The following is a 15,680-nucleotide window of genomic DNA, read 5'->3' as shown; positions in this document are numbered from 1 at the left end:
GCTCAGCTGTCCTCCATTAGAGCCCAAGAAAGGCTGTGTGGAGCTCCCTGTTCACATGGACCTCACAGCCCTACTCACTGTACTCACGTGCACAAGGGCTGAACATCTTCTACCTTGCAGTCTTCACCGTAGGGAGCCATGAGGGGGTTGGAAAAGAAAATTCCAGGCAATTGACTTTGTTGTCCTTCCCCTTGCCTAGGACCATCTGTACCCTCCTGGACACGTGGATGGACAGGAGACCTGAGGAATTTTGCCAGTCTTCAGCCCTGACCATAGTGAAATAGATGAAGAACCACTTGACTGTGAATATGCCCAGCTCTGATCTTGTTGTTTATGTCCATATGTTCCTGACCCATTTGGAGGAACAAGAGTCCACTGGATCAGAGGTCAAGGATGAAGAAGCCTCAGGTGGGTGTTTGACAATCCCCTGAGGTGTGTTTAGTACCTGGTGTGCTGGGCGAGGCTTGAGAGCCTCCTGTTTGCAGCAGCTGTCGCTGGGCCCTAGCCCGGGCACATCTCCTTTTGTAGGATAGGATACGGGATTCCCAACAAACATGGTCTCCTCTGTCTGTGGAAACGCTGTGAAGGAGATCTCATCCGGGGCCTACCTCCACTGCCACTTCCCCTTCTTGAGATGCCCGTATCAGCAGCACATCTGTCCACATCCTTAGATCTGGACAGCCAAACATTCTCAGATCCAGAGTGTGAAGTCTGTTAACCGGCAGTGAAAACAGCTACCCTGGAGTAGGAACCAGCTTGTGCACCAGAGCCGGAGAGCATAAAACTACCAGAATGTACAAACTAACTACACTCACCATGCTTTTGTGGCTCTCCTCAGGACAATTGCATTGGTGACTACCACCTATTGATGACCCACATATGTGACCTTGGGCATCTAAGGAGCTTGTCTCTCCAGTGAGGCCAGTCAGGTTGTGCAAGACTCCTAGGGGTCTCAGATCTGTTCATTACAGCTTCCTAGGAATGAAGGAACCCCACCCATCAGTCACCATGACATTTTCATGGGAAAAAAAAAATATCCCCCAAGTCTCAGTTACCTAATACAAGCGTCCAGACATCAGGGAGTCCACATCATAGCTTGAGCTTGAGCTGAGCTTCAGTAAGGTCTGTGTAGGGTGAGATGTGGTGGGGGTATCTAGTTGTGCAGGAAGTCAGCTGAGAGATCCCCATCCTGCATGGTTTAGAATCAGGCTTCCTAGTGAAATGGCCTCAGCAGGGGCAGTGGGCTGTCTGTGACATGACAGTTCAGGAAATGCAAGATGGTGAAGATCTGTGGGTGTTCATACACAAACAGAATAGAAACTGCTCTTACGGGTTACAGATTACTTATATGGAAAATAGTGAGCCTCCATGAGATCTCATTAGAGCTAATAAGGGACTGCCAAGCCTTAAATGAATTATGGATAAAAACTGAATCTTCAATCTTTATCAATGAAAGAGGTGAAAATGAAAACATCACAAAATTGATATCAGTAAAATACTACAAAAATTTTTATTTAAAATGTACACAGTAAAAACCAGAACATTTCCAAAATACTCAGCACTATCTAACATATAGGAAAGAGATACTTTATTACCCTGTTCATGGACTGAAAGGCTCAACACTTTCCCCAAATTGTCAGTATTGCTTTAATTGAAAATGAAAATATCACAAAATTAATTGTTATCAGTAATATAATACAAAAGATTATGTTTTAAATGTACACAGTAAAAACCAGACATTTCCAAGATAAACTTTGGATGATGTAATCTCTAGTAAAGAGATCCTGTATTACTCTGTTCATGGATTGAAAGGCTCAATAATCTCTCCAAATGGCTGACATTGTTGTAGTGACATCATTGCTGTGACTAAGTACTTCCCAGCAGCACAGGGAGGAAAACTGAGCTGTCTGTCAGCTTCAGAGGCCTCGGTCCATCATGACAAGGAAGGCAAGGTGCAGCTGAGTGGTTCACACCACACTTGGTCAGGAAGCAGAAAAAAATTGGGGTGCTCAGCTGCCTTTGTTCTGTGATTCTGTGCAGACCTCACACCGATGGGATAATGCTGTGCACATCCAGTGTGGGAGTTCCCTCATCAGGGAATCCTCCTCATAAAGGCCCCCACAGGACACAAACTCAGTTGCACCTCACCAATCTCCTGGTGTTTTCTAAATCCACGAAAATCTACAGTACGTATTATCACACTTACATGCATCACTCTAAACATTCAATGTGGAATTCTTGTAGTTAAACCTGACCCCTGTGGTTTCTCCTTCCCAAATACTTAGGATCAAAGCAGCAAAATAGAGCAAAGAGCCTGTTTTACAGCGGGAAAGGGAAGGAACCTTGGAGACTTGGCTCTGAATGACTGAGGAGGCATCCTTGCTGTTCTTGAGCAGCAGCCTGGCACAGGGCTGCCTACCGTCTTTCAGAAAGAGGACCTGTGTTGCAGCCCTTGCCTAGTATGTGCGAGACCCTGCCATTAATCCCCATCATCTCAAGAAGAAATCTAGTTTTCAGACATGTGTCTGTCACTTCCTACTTTTAGGACTTATCTGTGGTAGATTCACAGGCTAGAGACACTGACATTTACAATTCTATATTTTCATTTAGTAACTTGAAATGGTAAAGGCACATGGTGAGTCATGTGGAGGACCTCTCTACAGTAAGAGCTTCCCCTGCGATTTTGACATTGTGGTTATGCTTATAATGGACTTAGCACATTACACAGGGATTTATTGTACCAGTAAGGTAATTAGGAAAGAACCGTAACAGAACTGATATGTAAATGATACATTCACACCAAGCAGAGTTCATTGTATTTCATACTTTTCTGTTGGTGTGATAAAACATCAGGACCAAGGCAACTTACAGAAGGAAGAGTCTACCTGGGTTTAGTTTCCAGAGGGAGTTGAATCCATCCTGGTGTAGCTGAGGCATGGCAGCAGGAACGGGAAGCCGAGAGAGCAAACTGCAAACCCCAAAGTCCTCTCCAGTGACTCCCTTCCTCCAGCAAGGCTGTACAGCTCGAAACTCCTCAAACAGCATCACCACCTGAAGACCAGGCATTCAATACCTGAGACTATGGGGACAATCAACCACAGCTAGATAATGGTACAAGCTGTATGAGTGGACAGATTAGAATCATCTCAACCAATAAGTGTTAGGGAATTGTCATCTCAGTCTGGGAGGAACCTGGCTGTAACTGAATCTAACTCATGCTACCATGATTATGGTGAAGAATACTACGTGTAATAGCATCATCATAATCACTGACATTATCATCATCAATATCATACTCATTTAGTTGAAATTTGATTGAATTCAGTTCATACATTGGTTTTTAATGTATGTTCCTGGCTCTTTAGTGTTAATCTCTGGTTGAATAAGGGTGTTGGGTTGTAGAATGTGGAATCAGGGAGCAGGTTCTTGGATGAGCATCAACCTTTGTACCTCCCCCTCCCTAGCAGCTTGGTCAGTACCAAGTTAAAGCAAGAGAGAACCAGAATATGAAGCTGAAATTTAATTCTAGCAGACCAAATCACACCTAACATTTGTGTTTTTTTTCCAAATCATGTTCCCATAATTAGCTATAAACATGACACACACACAGTCAGGGTTCTTTTTTTTCCTAGTTAAGCTTGTTATAGCCATTTTGCTCAAGTGCCATGTAGCTGTCCAAATGGTGATACTATTTTGTTGTCTCAGTTTATACTTTTAATTGTTGAAGATGTTTTCCATGTTTCTTTACAAATTTTGCATCTGTTATATGGATGAGCTATTCACCTTTGGTCTATTTAACTAATAAAGCCTTAACTTTTGGCAATAAATTTGTTCCTGAATTATGTTACAATACATCATATTTTGTGCCCTTTGCAATAAGACATTGTTCTTATTTCTGTGGCTTTTGCAGCATGTAAACTCCCAGGACAACAGACTTCTTGTTTTTCTCAAAGACAGATTTATTTATTTTCATTTATGTGTATGAGTGTCTGCATGCATGTCTGTGCATTGAGTGAGAGCCTGGTGTCCACAGAGGCCAGAAATGGTATCAGGGCCCCTGGACCTGGAGGTATAGATGCTCGTGAGCTGCCATGCGCATGCTGTAAATTAAACCCTGGTCCTCTAGCAGAACAGTCAGTGGTCTTCACTGCCGAGCTGTCTCTCCAGAACTGACTGTTCACGGGAGTCACAGATCAAGTCCACACTCTCCACTTCTGCAGCTAAAGTTCTTCAGCAGTGTCGTTGAGGTGAGCCCACCCCCTTTGTTCTTAATCTCTCCAAATGACAGGGATGACAGGGTGGGATTCGGAAGACGAATGTGGTAGTCTGAAGGTCTGCCTCACAAGCCAGAGACTGCCCATCCCGAGGCATCAAGGGAGAAGAGCAAGATATGTAGCCCTTGTCTGACTGGCAGGTGGTGCTCCTGGGGTCTGACATGCAGCCATACCAGGTTGGCCTCCTCCTTCCCATGGCTAGTCTTTAGGGTGTTGTCACCACTGTGTGGTCCCCTGTGGTTCCTCTTGAGCCTGGGGAGTGGCAAGCTGCACATGGACACCCTCTCACTCAGATAGGTGCCACTCGGGAGGTGGGAGGCTCCATCCGTCAGGGGGTGGATCTTAGGAGCAGAGATGGGGATGATGGAGACTCAGAGTGACGTCAGCATGGGCTGTAGAGGGCGGGGCATGATGACACTGTTTCCAGGAGTCCCGAGATTTGAGGTGGTGGGAGCTTGGGCTGGAGACTGCTTCAGAGATATCATCAGTGAAAGGAGGGGAGCAGGGTGACAAGGAGGCAAGGGGGAGGCGTCCTTGCCTGGACCGTGCTCAGCCTCTGATGCTGCCATTTGGCCTCTCAAAGCAACATTTTCACACAGGAAACGGATTTCCTGGGCAAATGGATGCTTAGGAAATTATCTTACATCATTGTCCGATTGAATAACAGAAAATAAAAGTCACGAGAACATGTGTTCAGGCTGAGGAGAGGGGAGGCCAGGAGGCAGGCACAGTGTTTTTGCCAGTGTCCTGGGAGGCTGAGCTTAGTCTCTAGAGCTTGTGACAACAGTTCTTGTTATTGCAGCTCCAGTCAGCAAGACCTGCTCCAGCTGCTGCACCCCTAGGGTGGAAGGGGCCCCAGCTAGAGGAAGCTTTAGGACATCAGGAGAGATATATTTGGGGCTTCAGTGCCCTGAGGTCCCCTCTAGGTCAAGCCCCGTGCTGTCCAAAATCTGCTTCCTGTTGTGGTGTGAGTCTGCTTTGAACAAAGTACATGATCTGTGTTCAACTGCCACCGGGATCTGACACTGTAAGAGGTTCCAGGCTTCCCCGTGAGCTCATGTGGCTGGTAGGATGTTTCACGTGTACAGCAAGTGCTGTCGGATAACGGTCCTGATCACGTGAGTGGAGGTATATCTGCAAACCCATGGGGCTATCCGTGTTGTGGCTTTCAGACCCCGCACAAGAGAGCAATCCTGTGGGACTTGGTTCCGCGGTGTATGGTGCTTACCCTAAACTAAATAAGTCCGGCACTTGGGGCAGGGCTTATTCTAAGGCTTATTTTGGGTACGGAGAGGGGAGGGGCCATGTGGTTCGAGGCCTCCAGTTTGAAGTAGATCTGAGGCTCCTTGGCTTCCCATGGTGACCCTACTGGGAAGCAGGGCGGCAACATCCTTACTGCTCAGACTGGTCCAGACTCTCAAAGGATACAGAGTCTTCAGAAAGCTCTAAGGCGGTCAGCATGGGAAATGTCACCAGAGCTCAGAGCCAATTTGCATGCTGGAGAATTTGTGTGAGTGATTACAAGCACAACAGGTCATGAGACCTGCGAATTGAGGGGCAGCACTGTGTGTTATGAGGGAGAAAGGCTGCTTTCCAGGGTGGCTTTAGGTCAAGAGAGCCCAGAGATTGCTGGCTCTGCCTTCATCCAGGTGATGGTTCTTGGGCATCTGGGACCTCCACAGGAGGGCGGGGAGCCCATCCAAATACTGTGAACAGCAACATAGTACCAAAGCTTCAAACGGTTTCTGCTTCCTTCTGAGGATGTGTTTGTTACCATGTAAAAGTGATTAGAGGGGCTCAAGAAAATTTCCCAGTGGTTAGGAGCACTCTCCGCTCCTTCAGAAGACCTCGGGTTGCTCTAAGCACCCTGATGTGGGTGGCGCACAACCGCATGTATAATGCTGGCTGCAGATCCTGTGGCTTTTCTGGCTTTGAGGGGACCAGCATTAGCAAGTACACATGCGCAGACATATATAATTTAAAAATAACTCAAAATGACATTTTAGTTTATTTCTTGTAGGTGTGCTTGTGCCATAGTGCTTGCGTGGAAGTCAGAGGACAATTTAAAGGATCCAGGTCTCTGCTACCATGTAGGTCTCCATGAGCTTGTGGGGCTTGGTGGGAATACCTTACTCATGGAGCCATCTCACTGACCCTGACCCAGGCTGTGTTCTTTCCTGAGGTCCTTTCAGGAGACAGTGGAGTGGAGTGGCAGCTGGCTGGGAGTTTTCTTCTTTTTGTCTTCCTTATTTCACAGTATTTTATGCAGGGGTCCCTTTTTGCTGTCCAGTCTGTTTCTGTCTTTCTCACATGCCTTTTCACCCATTATTTTGTCTGCTTCTGTGGGTTTACTCAGAACGTACTTGACCCATCAACTCTCTTGGTCATATGTGATTTGTTCACAAGACCCGGAAGCCTCCTTAAATTCAGTAACATCCAATAGAGAAGAGAAGCCATGGCTCCCATTTACCAAGCTCCAAACACCTTGTGCTTTCCATTCTTTTCTCAACCTCAGGCAAGCTATTGTCACTAATCTCTCTCAAAGCCTCAGGAAAATGGAGATTCCTGTGGTTGCCATACCACTTTCTGTTGCTCTCCATTCATGTGTTTTTGTTGAATTTGCACCAGAGAGTATTGCAAGTTCATGCCACCAGAGGACTGTGGGGAGACGAGCCACAGTTGCGTTTAGACCGTTGACATTGACCATCTGCTCTTGGCCAACTTTCTCTTAGCCTTGGCTCCATGTTTTTGAATGAGGAGACTCCCTGTTTTCTGAACTCAGCTTCTTCTATACTGTCTGATTTGACATAAATGAAAGTGGCTTTTACAGTAGCCCCTTCCTAATTCTTCTGCGAAATGTCAGGGAGAAAACACTTGTAATGAGCACACACTTGCTCCTAAAGGTATCAGAATATGCCTTTCATCATCACAGGTTAATTGCTTACTCACAGACAGACAACCATGTGAGACAGACTAGAAAATCCAAATACACATAAGAGTTTATAACTCAAGGCTGAGGACATTTCCTATTCAGTAGGAAAAAAAAAAAGAATTATTCAAGAAAGAAATGCCTTTTTAATTCTTCCTAGAAAAGTTACCTTTACACTTTTACATCACAAAATCAGTGCTGGGTGGAATTTTTAATAATATAAAAGTGAGAAATGTACCAGAAGAAAAAAAAACAAATTCTTTTGAAAATGACTTATTTTTTATCTATGTGCATGTCTTTCTCTGTGTGTGCCACGTGTATGCAGGCACCTGTGGAGGCCAGAGAGGGTGTGGGGTCCTAAGGAGCTAGAGTTACAGTTGGTTGTAAGCTGCCTAGTGTGAGCTCTGAGGACTGAATTAACATCCTCTGTAAGAGCTTTAAGCTGCTGAGCCATCACTCCAGCCCCAGAAAAATCAAATTCTTAATCATATAGTCTTTATTTTCAAATAATTTTCTAAGAGTGACTTCAAAACAACTTGTAGATTTTTAAAAACTGTGGTAACATTATTTATTTTGTTTAGATATTCTACCACAGTGAAATGAATAAATCCGAACAAAATCAAAACTGAAAGAAGGATGTTGAGAATTTCAACCTAACAATCTGCTTTGACAGATAAAGTAAGCAACTACATTCATGTATAAAGCTCTTAAAAGTGATTATAATGTAGATGAATTAACAGTTATTTACTGAATGTCTGTCTTTCTTTTTCTTTTTTTTTTTTTGTTCATTTACTTAACAGCCTGGGACAATTCAATATGAGTGAACTGTAGCTAAGCCCTAGGGAAGTAGGTGAAGGAGGCATTGTGACCCTTTCTGTTCCATACTGGGGCTAATTTTTTGGTGAAGCACAATGTTAAGGAAAGATACGGTTTCACATGAAAATAGTTGCCGTGTACCCAACATTTGAAAAGATGCCCACAGTGAAGAGTAGAACCCAATAGTTGTAGCATGGACATGGCACACAGGTGTGTTGAGTTTCCTTCATGATGCGAGGCCCCATTTAAGACACGGGGGATTTCTGCAGAAGCATGGACTTGAGGATATTAAAAGAATCTAATCAGCTCTCCTTTGTGTTCATGTGACCCTTTGTGCCTTTGCAGGGGGCACCACACACAGTAATGAGGCCCTCCCCTGTGTGTTTTCAGGTTACCTATGGTCATGTACTTTACCTATGGTCATGTTACCTATGGTCATGTACTTTACCTATGGTCATGTACTTTACCTATGGTCATGTACTTTACCTATGGTCATGTTACCTATGGTCATGTACTTTACCTATGGTCATGTACTTTACCTATGGTCATGTTACCTATGGTCATGTACTTTACCTATGGTCATGTTACCTATGGTCATGTACTTTACCTATGGTCATGTACTTTACCTATGGTCATGTTACCTATGGTCATGTACTTTACCTATGGTCATGTACTTTACCTATGGTCATGTACTTTACTTATGGTCATGTACTTTACCTATGGTCATGTACTTTACTTATGGTCATGTACTTTACCTATGGTCATGTACTTTACCTATGGTCATGTACTTTACCTATGGTCATGTACTTTACCTATGGTCATGTACTTTACCTATGGTCATGTACTTTACCTATGGTCATGTACTTTACCTATGGTCATGTACTTTACCTATGGTCATGTACTTTACCTATGCAATACAGAATATATTTTAGGTTTTCCAAAAGTATATTAATTCATGATAATTATATATTTAATCTATAATATGTATTTTAATTCATTCTGTTAGATGTTTCTGAATGCTAAGAGTTGGGATTTTTTTGGGGGGTGGTGGTGGGGAGGTTTCTGAGACAGGGTTTCTCTCTGTGTAACAGCTCTGGCTCTCCTGGAACTTGCTTTGTAGACCAGGCTGGTCTCAAACTCACAGAGATCTGTCTGCCTCTGCCTCCCTGAGTGCTGGGATTAAAGGTGTGCACCACCATGCCCGGCTAAGAGGTGGGATTTCTAAAAGCATTTCCTTTAGTACTATTAACTAGTCATATTCCCACTAGAGTACCTGGAAGCCTAATTGGGTTAATTGTGGTTTTCACTGGGGGAGTTATGCTTCTTGTAAACAAAATTATGTAGTTCTCTTCAGCATTGTTCCTTAACAATGCAAGTGATTTAGTGGCTTTCATTTTGCTCAAATTAATCGATAAAGATGTGTATTAGAATTTTTGATGGCCTATTGTATTTTTATTTCTTATATACTTTACCTAACATGAAAGTGGTAGCACATGGTAACTAAAATAGAAACAGAAGGAACACTAGTTTGAAATCGTGCGTGTATACTGGGGTCACAGGATTATCCTCCTATGTGCAAATATGATTCTGTACTGAGCATTCACACAACTGAAATATAAACCTTTCATCTTCTGTAGAAGAAATGGTCATTTAGTGAGAAGCAACCACAGCTGCTTTGCTGTGTGTCCTTTAACTCATGTCCCACTCTCTTAGTGACCCAGTCTGAACAGGAGTGTCTTCCGTTGGTATCTGGGTTCCTGACATCATCAATAGAAGAGAATCAAGTCTCTTTGGAATCTGGGGGAAGCATCCACATTCTTGGATACTACGTGCTGTATCCCCACAACGTGACTTCCTTAAATGTGAGTCTTTCCCACTACCACCCCCACCCTGCCCTGCTGAATAGGAACTGAACAGAGTTAAAAGTATTCCTTCATCTTGGACCTGTAGCACCTAATTTTCTCCATTCCATCTTTCAATCAGGTCAGCTGCTTCAGCAAGATAGGGAACATGGTACGACCAGAGGGTTCCACAATCCTGGGTCCACTGTTTCACTTCCCTGGCAGTGAAGTGAGATCCTTTGTCAGAAGCAATACTGTGTGGAATGCCACGACAGTGGATAAGGCATTCTGAATGTCCACACATGGTAGTTTTGGCAAAAGCATTACATGTAGAAAAGACAAATTCATAACCAGGGTAAGTTTTACTCCAGTAAGGACAGAGTGTTTTTTTTACATGGAGGAAGTAGTCCAGGGTAGTCAATCTGCCACCAGGTCCCTGGCTGGTCATCCTGGGGAATGATGCCATATAGGCTTAATGCTAGGCTCTGCTGTTGGCAGACCTGGGACTCAGAAGCAGCTATAGCCAGGTCAGCCTCGGTGAGTGGCGGTCCATGTTGTTGAGCCCATGTATAACTTTCATCTCTGCCACCATGGTTGCTTTGACCCTTGGTCCATGGGGCAGTGACAGGGATGACTTTCCTGATGACAGCCTCAGAAAAGAGGCTGACTGTCCACAGAATGGGCCGTCTTCTCTACTTGATTACTGAACTCCTCCCTCAGCTGAAGTCACTTTTTAGTGAGCACTTACATGGGACACAAGTATCTCCACATCCTTTGCCCATTTGGAGTGATCTATCCACATAGTTCTTCCCCAGATGTCTTTCTCACTAACTTTCCAATCATGCTCTTCCCAAGTCCCTGATCATTGGCTAGCCAGCTCATTGGCTATAGCCCATGAACCAGTGATCATTTGCACAGCTGGCCATTTCTCCTTCCATACAAAAAGTGTAACCATGTGTTCTATTTAAAGTTCTGCCCGCCGTGAAGATTTCCTTCGACAGTGTCTTCTAGGGTTCTCCTAGAGAGTTGTTATAATGCTGTGGTTGACCCCCTCTGAGGAGTACCTATACAATGTGCAGAAACACCAGTAAAACAGGCCCTTGTCTCTTCCTCAGTCAACAGATAATAGGGCACACCTCATGAAGCTGCAGGTACATGTTTGGCAGAGGACAATATTGTAATAGTAGAAATCACAGGCATTTGGGCAACTTCTTCATGTGACTTGCCTGTGCCTTCAGGACCGGCGCAGGCCTTATCATCCATATGCCACTTCCATTAGTTAATAGGTTGCTGCTGTGAATGTCCTACCTAATGACTTGGTGAGTCAGATAACACCCAGCTCATGATGGGCAGCTCAGGTTGCACAGTGCTTGGTGGCCTGTTGTCAAACTTTAAGTTTCCACTAAACATTGTGCTTTTTTCTTGGCGGTGTGAGGGGCCAGGTTCAATAACCTACCCTTCGCCTTAGAAGAAGTATCTCTGCCTGCCCCACACCACTGGACTCCTAAGAATTTCACTGAGGTAGAAGACTACCCTAAAGCCTTCCATTTAGCCTTTCCAAACATTATAGCCCCCACTCCACAGATCAGGGAACCAGTATGAGAATTCTGCCACCTTCTTAGTGTGTCTATCTCAATTATACATTCTGGAACTGGGGAAATAACCACAGGATAAGTTCGGGGACCTACTGGATCTACTGTGAGTTGGATTTCAGCCAAAACTCCATTAATCACCTGACCTCTGTAAGCCCCTACTTTAACTGGAGGGCCACAGTGTGTTTTGGGGTCTCCTGGAATCAGTGTCAATTCAGAACCAGTATCCAATAGGCCCCCAAAAGTCTTATTGTTTCACCCCCCCCCCATTGTACAGTTACCCTTGTAAAAGGCTGTAGGTCCCTCCGGGGAAGAACTGGAGAAAGGCCTTGGCTTAAGCCCACACTCTGCTTTATCTTGTCATTCAAATATCACACTGTGAACTTCTATCATAGCCATCATTATGTTTTACTTCTCAAGCATCTATGTTAGGATATGTGAAATTTAGTCTCAGAAAGAGGGGGAAAAGCCCTACTTCCATTTTGAGTGTAGGAGAAAAGATTTTAAACATGACTTTTCAGTTGTAGCACTTTGAGATCTTGCATTGAGAACATTGAGTATGAACTGGTAAGACCTGAATCAAAATAAAAAATAAAATAAAATAAAACCCCACAGACTCGCAAAGACACCTGTCAAACCACATCCTTAAGCAAAATGGCTTTAAGTAAAGGAACACTCCTGGTGACCCCTAAAACATGCCAGGGCTTTATCTGCTGGACTTAGGAACTTGGTATATCATGGCTCAGTTATGACTTAGTAGATATGAAAATGGACTCTCCACTACATGCAGGTGACTTTAGAAATGTGTTTTCTTCTTAATGTAGATCTGGAAGCCTTTTGGAAATGGAGGTTGTAGCTGACTCAAATGAAGGAGTGACGGAACTGGAACATCACCGTGATCTAGTTACAGAAAAAAACAAAAACGTGGACTATAAACTTAGTGGCCTCCAAGAGGAGCTGTCAGAAAAGAAAAATGCGAGGTCCCAGTCACAGCAGGAAAAAGTGAAGAGGAAAAAGTATTCCTACAACTTAAAGTACGCAGTGCCAGCTCTGCTGCACAAACCTAGGGGCGGCTCGTCATTGTAGACTAGTGCACAGAATTCTTTACGGGAGAGCATGGTCTTTTCGGTGTGCAATTCTTAGAAATAACCCAACAAGCCATGTGTAATTATAACGTAAAAGGTGCTCTTCCAAATCCCAGCTTAATGGCTGCATAGACACCCATTAGACTTTTCTAATAACCACATTCAGTGGTTTGAGGGCTTTGCCTTTTAATTAATGCTGCAAGGAGCACCATTTTAAAAATCTTTGTTCTTTCCTTGTGGGTTTTTAGTGTGTGTCCATAGAATGTTATGCTATTTTTTTTTATCCATCCACAGCCATTTCATCCATTGTATGTCTTTTCTGCATTCACATAGCAACCCCCCCACTTAGAGCTATATTTAAGTTAAACTAACTCCAAGGAGTCATATTTTATTCATCATTTAAAATTTTTCTTTTAAGAAGTGTTTATTTTTAAAAATTAGCTTACAAAGTAGCGGTTTCCACGTGTGACTTACTTCATTTTGACCGACTTCCCCTTCTCCTTACCTCCCTGCTCTCCCTTCCTTGTGTCTTTGGCCTCCAGTATCCTCCCTTAACTTCTATCATTTCTCACCATGTTTTCTAAAGTCTCTCCCCCCCCCTTGTTTCATGGACCCCTTTCTGTTTTCTGTCTTTATATTTACTCTCACCCGAATCCACGTATTTAACAGAGGCTAGGATCTACGTGTAAGGTGGAATACACAGTATTTGTCTTTATGAGTCTAGGTTTCCTCAACATTATGTTTTCCAGTTCCATCTATTTTCTTGCAAACTTCACTTTTCTTTAGGGCTGACTAATATTCCATTGTACGTATGTGCATTTTCATTGTCGGTCATCTGTTCTGGGTTGATTTATTTATTTATTTATTTTTTAGCTATTGTGCCTAGAGCAGCAATGAACATGGATGGTAGATATCTTTGCGGTAGGATACCTTTGGGTCGATGCCTTGGATTCTGCTGTATTTTAGTGTTTTGAGAAGCTTCCACACTGGTTTCCCCATCTAGTCTTCTGCTGTGTTCCATTAGCGCACATGTCTGTTTTGGTGCGGATATCCTGATGTTTTTATCACGAAGGCTCTGTAGAATAGTTTGAGGTCGAAGACTCCAGCTGTGTTTCTTCGGCCAGGAGTTTCTTTGGGTATCTGTTGTCTTTTGTGTTCCCACAGGAATTTTAGAATTTCCCCCCTAGGTCTGTGAAGAACGTTACTGGACGTTACTGGCATTTTGACGAGGATTGCTTTGATCTGTAGGCTGCCTTTGGTAGCACAGATCTTTTTTTTTTTTTGACAGCTTCCCAATATAAGTTCAGTCACCCTGGGAGTCCAGACAGGCTTTCCAGCCTCTAGTCCCTTCTTCGTGTTCTTATTTCAGTGTCCTGAAGATCTCATTGTGGAAGTCTTCACCTGCCTGGTTAGGTCTATTCTTTTTTGTTTGTTTCTTTTAGTTTAGTTTTGTTTTTTCGAGACAGGAGTTTTTCTGTACAGTCCTGGCTGTCCTGGAACTCACTCTGTAGACCAGGCTGGCCTCAAACTCAGAGATATCCTCCTGCCTCTGCCTTCTGAGTGCTGGGATTAAAGGCATGCACCACCACTGCCCAGCAGTTAGGTTTATTCTTATACTTTGTGTGAGAACTTCTTATTTAAAAAACATTTCATTAGTTATTTGATAGATTCAAGTTTTATACAGTGTGTTTTGATCACATTAGACCCCTAACTCTCTCAGTTCTGCTCTGCACTCTCACTCACTTGTGTTAGGGTTGCTATTGCTGTGACGGAACACCATGACCGAAAGCAAGTTGGGGAACAAAGGGTTTATTTGGCTTACATGTCCATAGTACTGTCCATCAGCAAAGGAAGTCCGAACAGGAACTCAAACAGGACCAGAACCTGGAGGCAGAAGCTGATTCAGAGGCTGTGGAGGGATCCTACATACTGGCTTGTTCCTCAGGGCTTTCTCAGCCTGCTTTCTTATAGAACCCAGGACTATCAGCCAGGAGGTGGTCCTACCCACAATGGGCTGGGGCCTCCTCCATGAATCACTAATTAAGAAAATGCCTTACACCTGGATTATGAGGAGGCATTCTCTCAGTTGAGGCTCCCTTCCTCTCTGATGACTCTAGTTTGTGTCAAGTTGACATAAAACTAGCCAGGACACCACCCAACTTTGTGTCCTTTTAAACAAAACCAACCTACCAAACCTACCAACGCCCCCCCCCCCAAAAAAAACCACCAAACCCTAAACCTTCAAGGCAAATTTGTGCTAACCAAATATTCTTAGATGTGTGGGATTCCACGGGAGAGTGGTCCTCTTACCCTTAGAGAAAACGGATTCTTCCTATCCCAGCAGCTAACAATTACCAGTTGTTCCATGGCTCGTGGGATTGTGTGCTCCACTCCCCTCCCCATGCTGGGATTTGGTCTTGGCTTGGGCTTGCACAGGCCTTGTCACACAGGCCTTGTCACACAGGCCTTGTCACACAGGCCTTGTCACACAGGCCTTGTCACACAGGCCTTGTCACACAGGCCTTGTCACACAGGCCTTGTCACACAGGCTGTCACAGCCTCCGTGAGTTCCTATGTGCAGCTGCCTCTCTGCGTCCAGGAGGTGTTTGTCATCACCCACCACCTCTGCCTCTTAGACACTTTCTGCCTCCTCTTACGTCTTGGGAGGGGTGAGGATGTGGTGCACACATTCCTTTGGGGGCTGAGCAGTCTACAGTCTCTAATTATCTGCATCTTGACCAGTTGTGGGTCTCTGTGTAATCACCATCTACCACAAACAGAAGCTTCTCAGACGAGGGTTAAAAGATGCATTGATCTGTGCATATAATAATAAATCATTATGAGACAATTTAATACCATGTCAGTTTAGCAGCATCATAGTAGTAGGTTCTCCACAGGGGCTATGAGCTGTCTATGCTTGGCCTGATAATGGTGTTAGGTGTGGGCTTCATCTTGTGGAGTGGTATTGCAATCCAATCAGAAAGGGGTTGGTTACTCCCATGACGTTTGTACCTCTGTTGCACCAATGGACACGTGCTGCCGGGACACTCCTTACTGTAGCTTGCTCTGAGGCTACTCTGCATGGTCTATCTTTCCTGACTTTTCTTCTTAGTAAGTTTGTTTTCTTGAGCATATATAAAAGT

General features: G+C 44.1%; 1 protein-coding gene across 2 annotated transcripts in view; it reads left to right on the top strand.

The window, feature by feature from the left end:
• The first annotated feature begins 7,788 nt into the window (after positions 1 to 7,788).
• Positions 7,789 to 15,680, top strand: part of Ankrd26 (ankyrin repeat domain 26) — a 46,909-nt gene continuing 39,017 nt past the window's right edge. Inside the window, exons 1-4 of one of the 2 annotated variants that reach the window (XM_037206387.1) lie at positions 7,789 to 7,881; positions 9,733 to 9,881; positions 10,003 to 10,215; positions 12,277 to 12,486. In XM_037206387.1, the coding sequence (XP_037062282.1) occupies positions 12,296 to 12,486 (191 nt within the window). In that variant the 5' untranslated portion in view covers positions 7,789 to 7,881; positions 9,733 to 9,881; positions 10,003 to 10,215; positions 12,277 to 12,295. The remainder of the gene's footprint in view (positions 7,882 to 9,732; positions 9,882 to 10,002; positions 10,216 to 12,276; positions 12,487 to 15,680) is intronic. The other variant, XM_037206386.1, reaches the window with a different exon arrangement.

This window comes from Peromyscus leucopus, chromosome 5, assembly GCF_004664715.2.
Source record: "Peromyscus leucopus breed LL Stock chromosome 5, UCI_PerLeu_2.1, whole genome shotgun sequence".
Classification (NCBI taxonomy): domain Eukaryota; kingdom Metazoa; phylum Chordata; class Mammalia; order Rodentia; family Cricetidae; genus Peromyscus; species Peromyscus leucopus.
The sequence above is the reverse complement of the archived record's forward strand: the minus strand, read 5'-3'. Positions and strand labels throughout refer to the sequence as shown.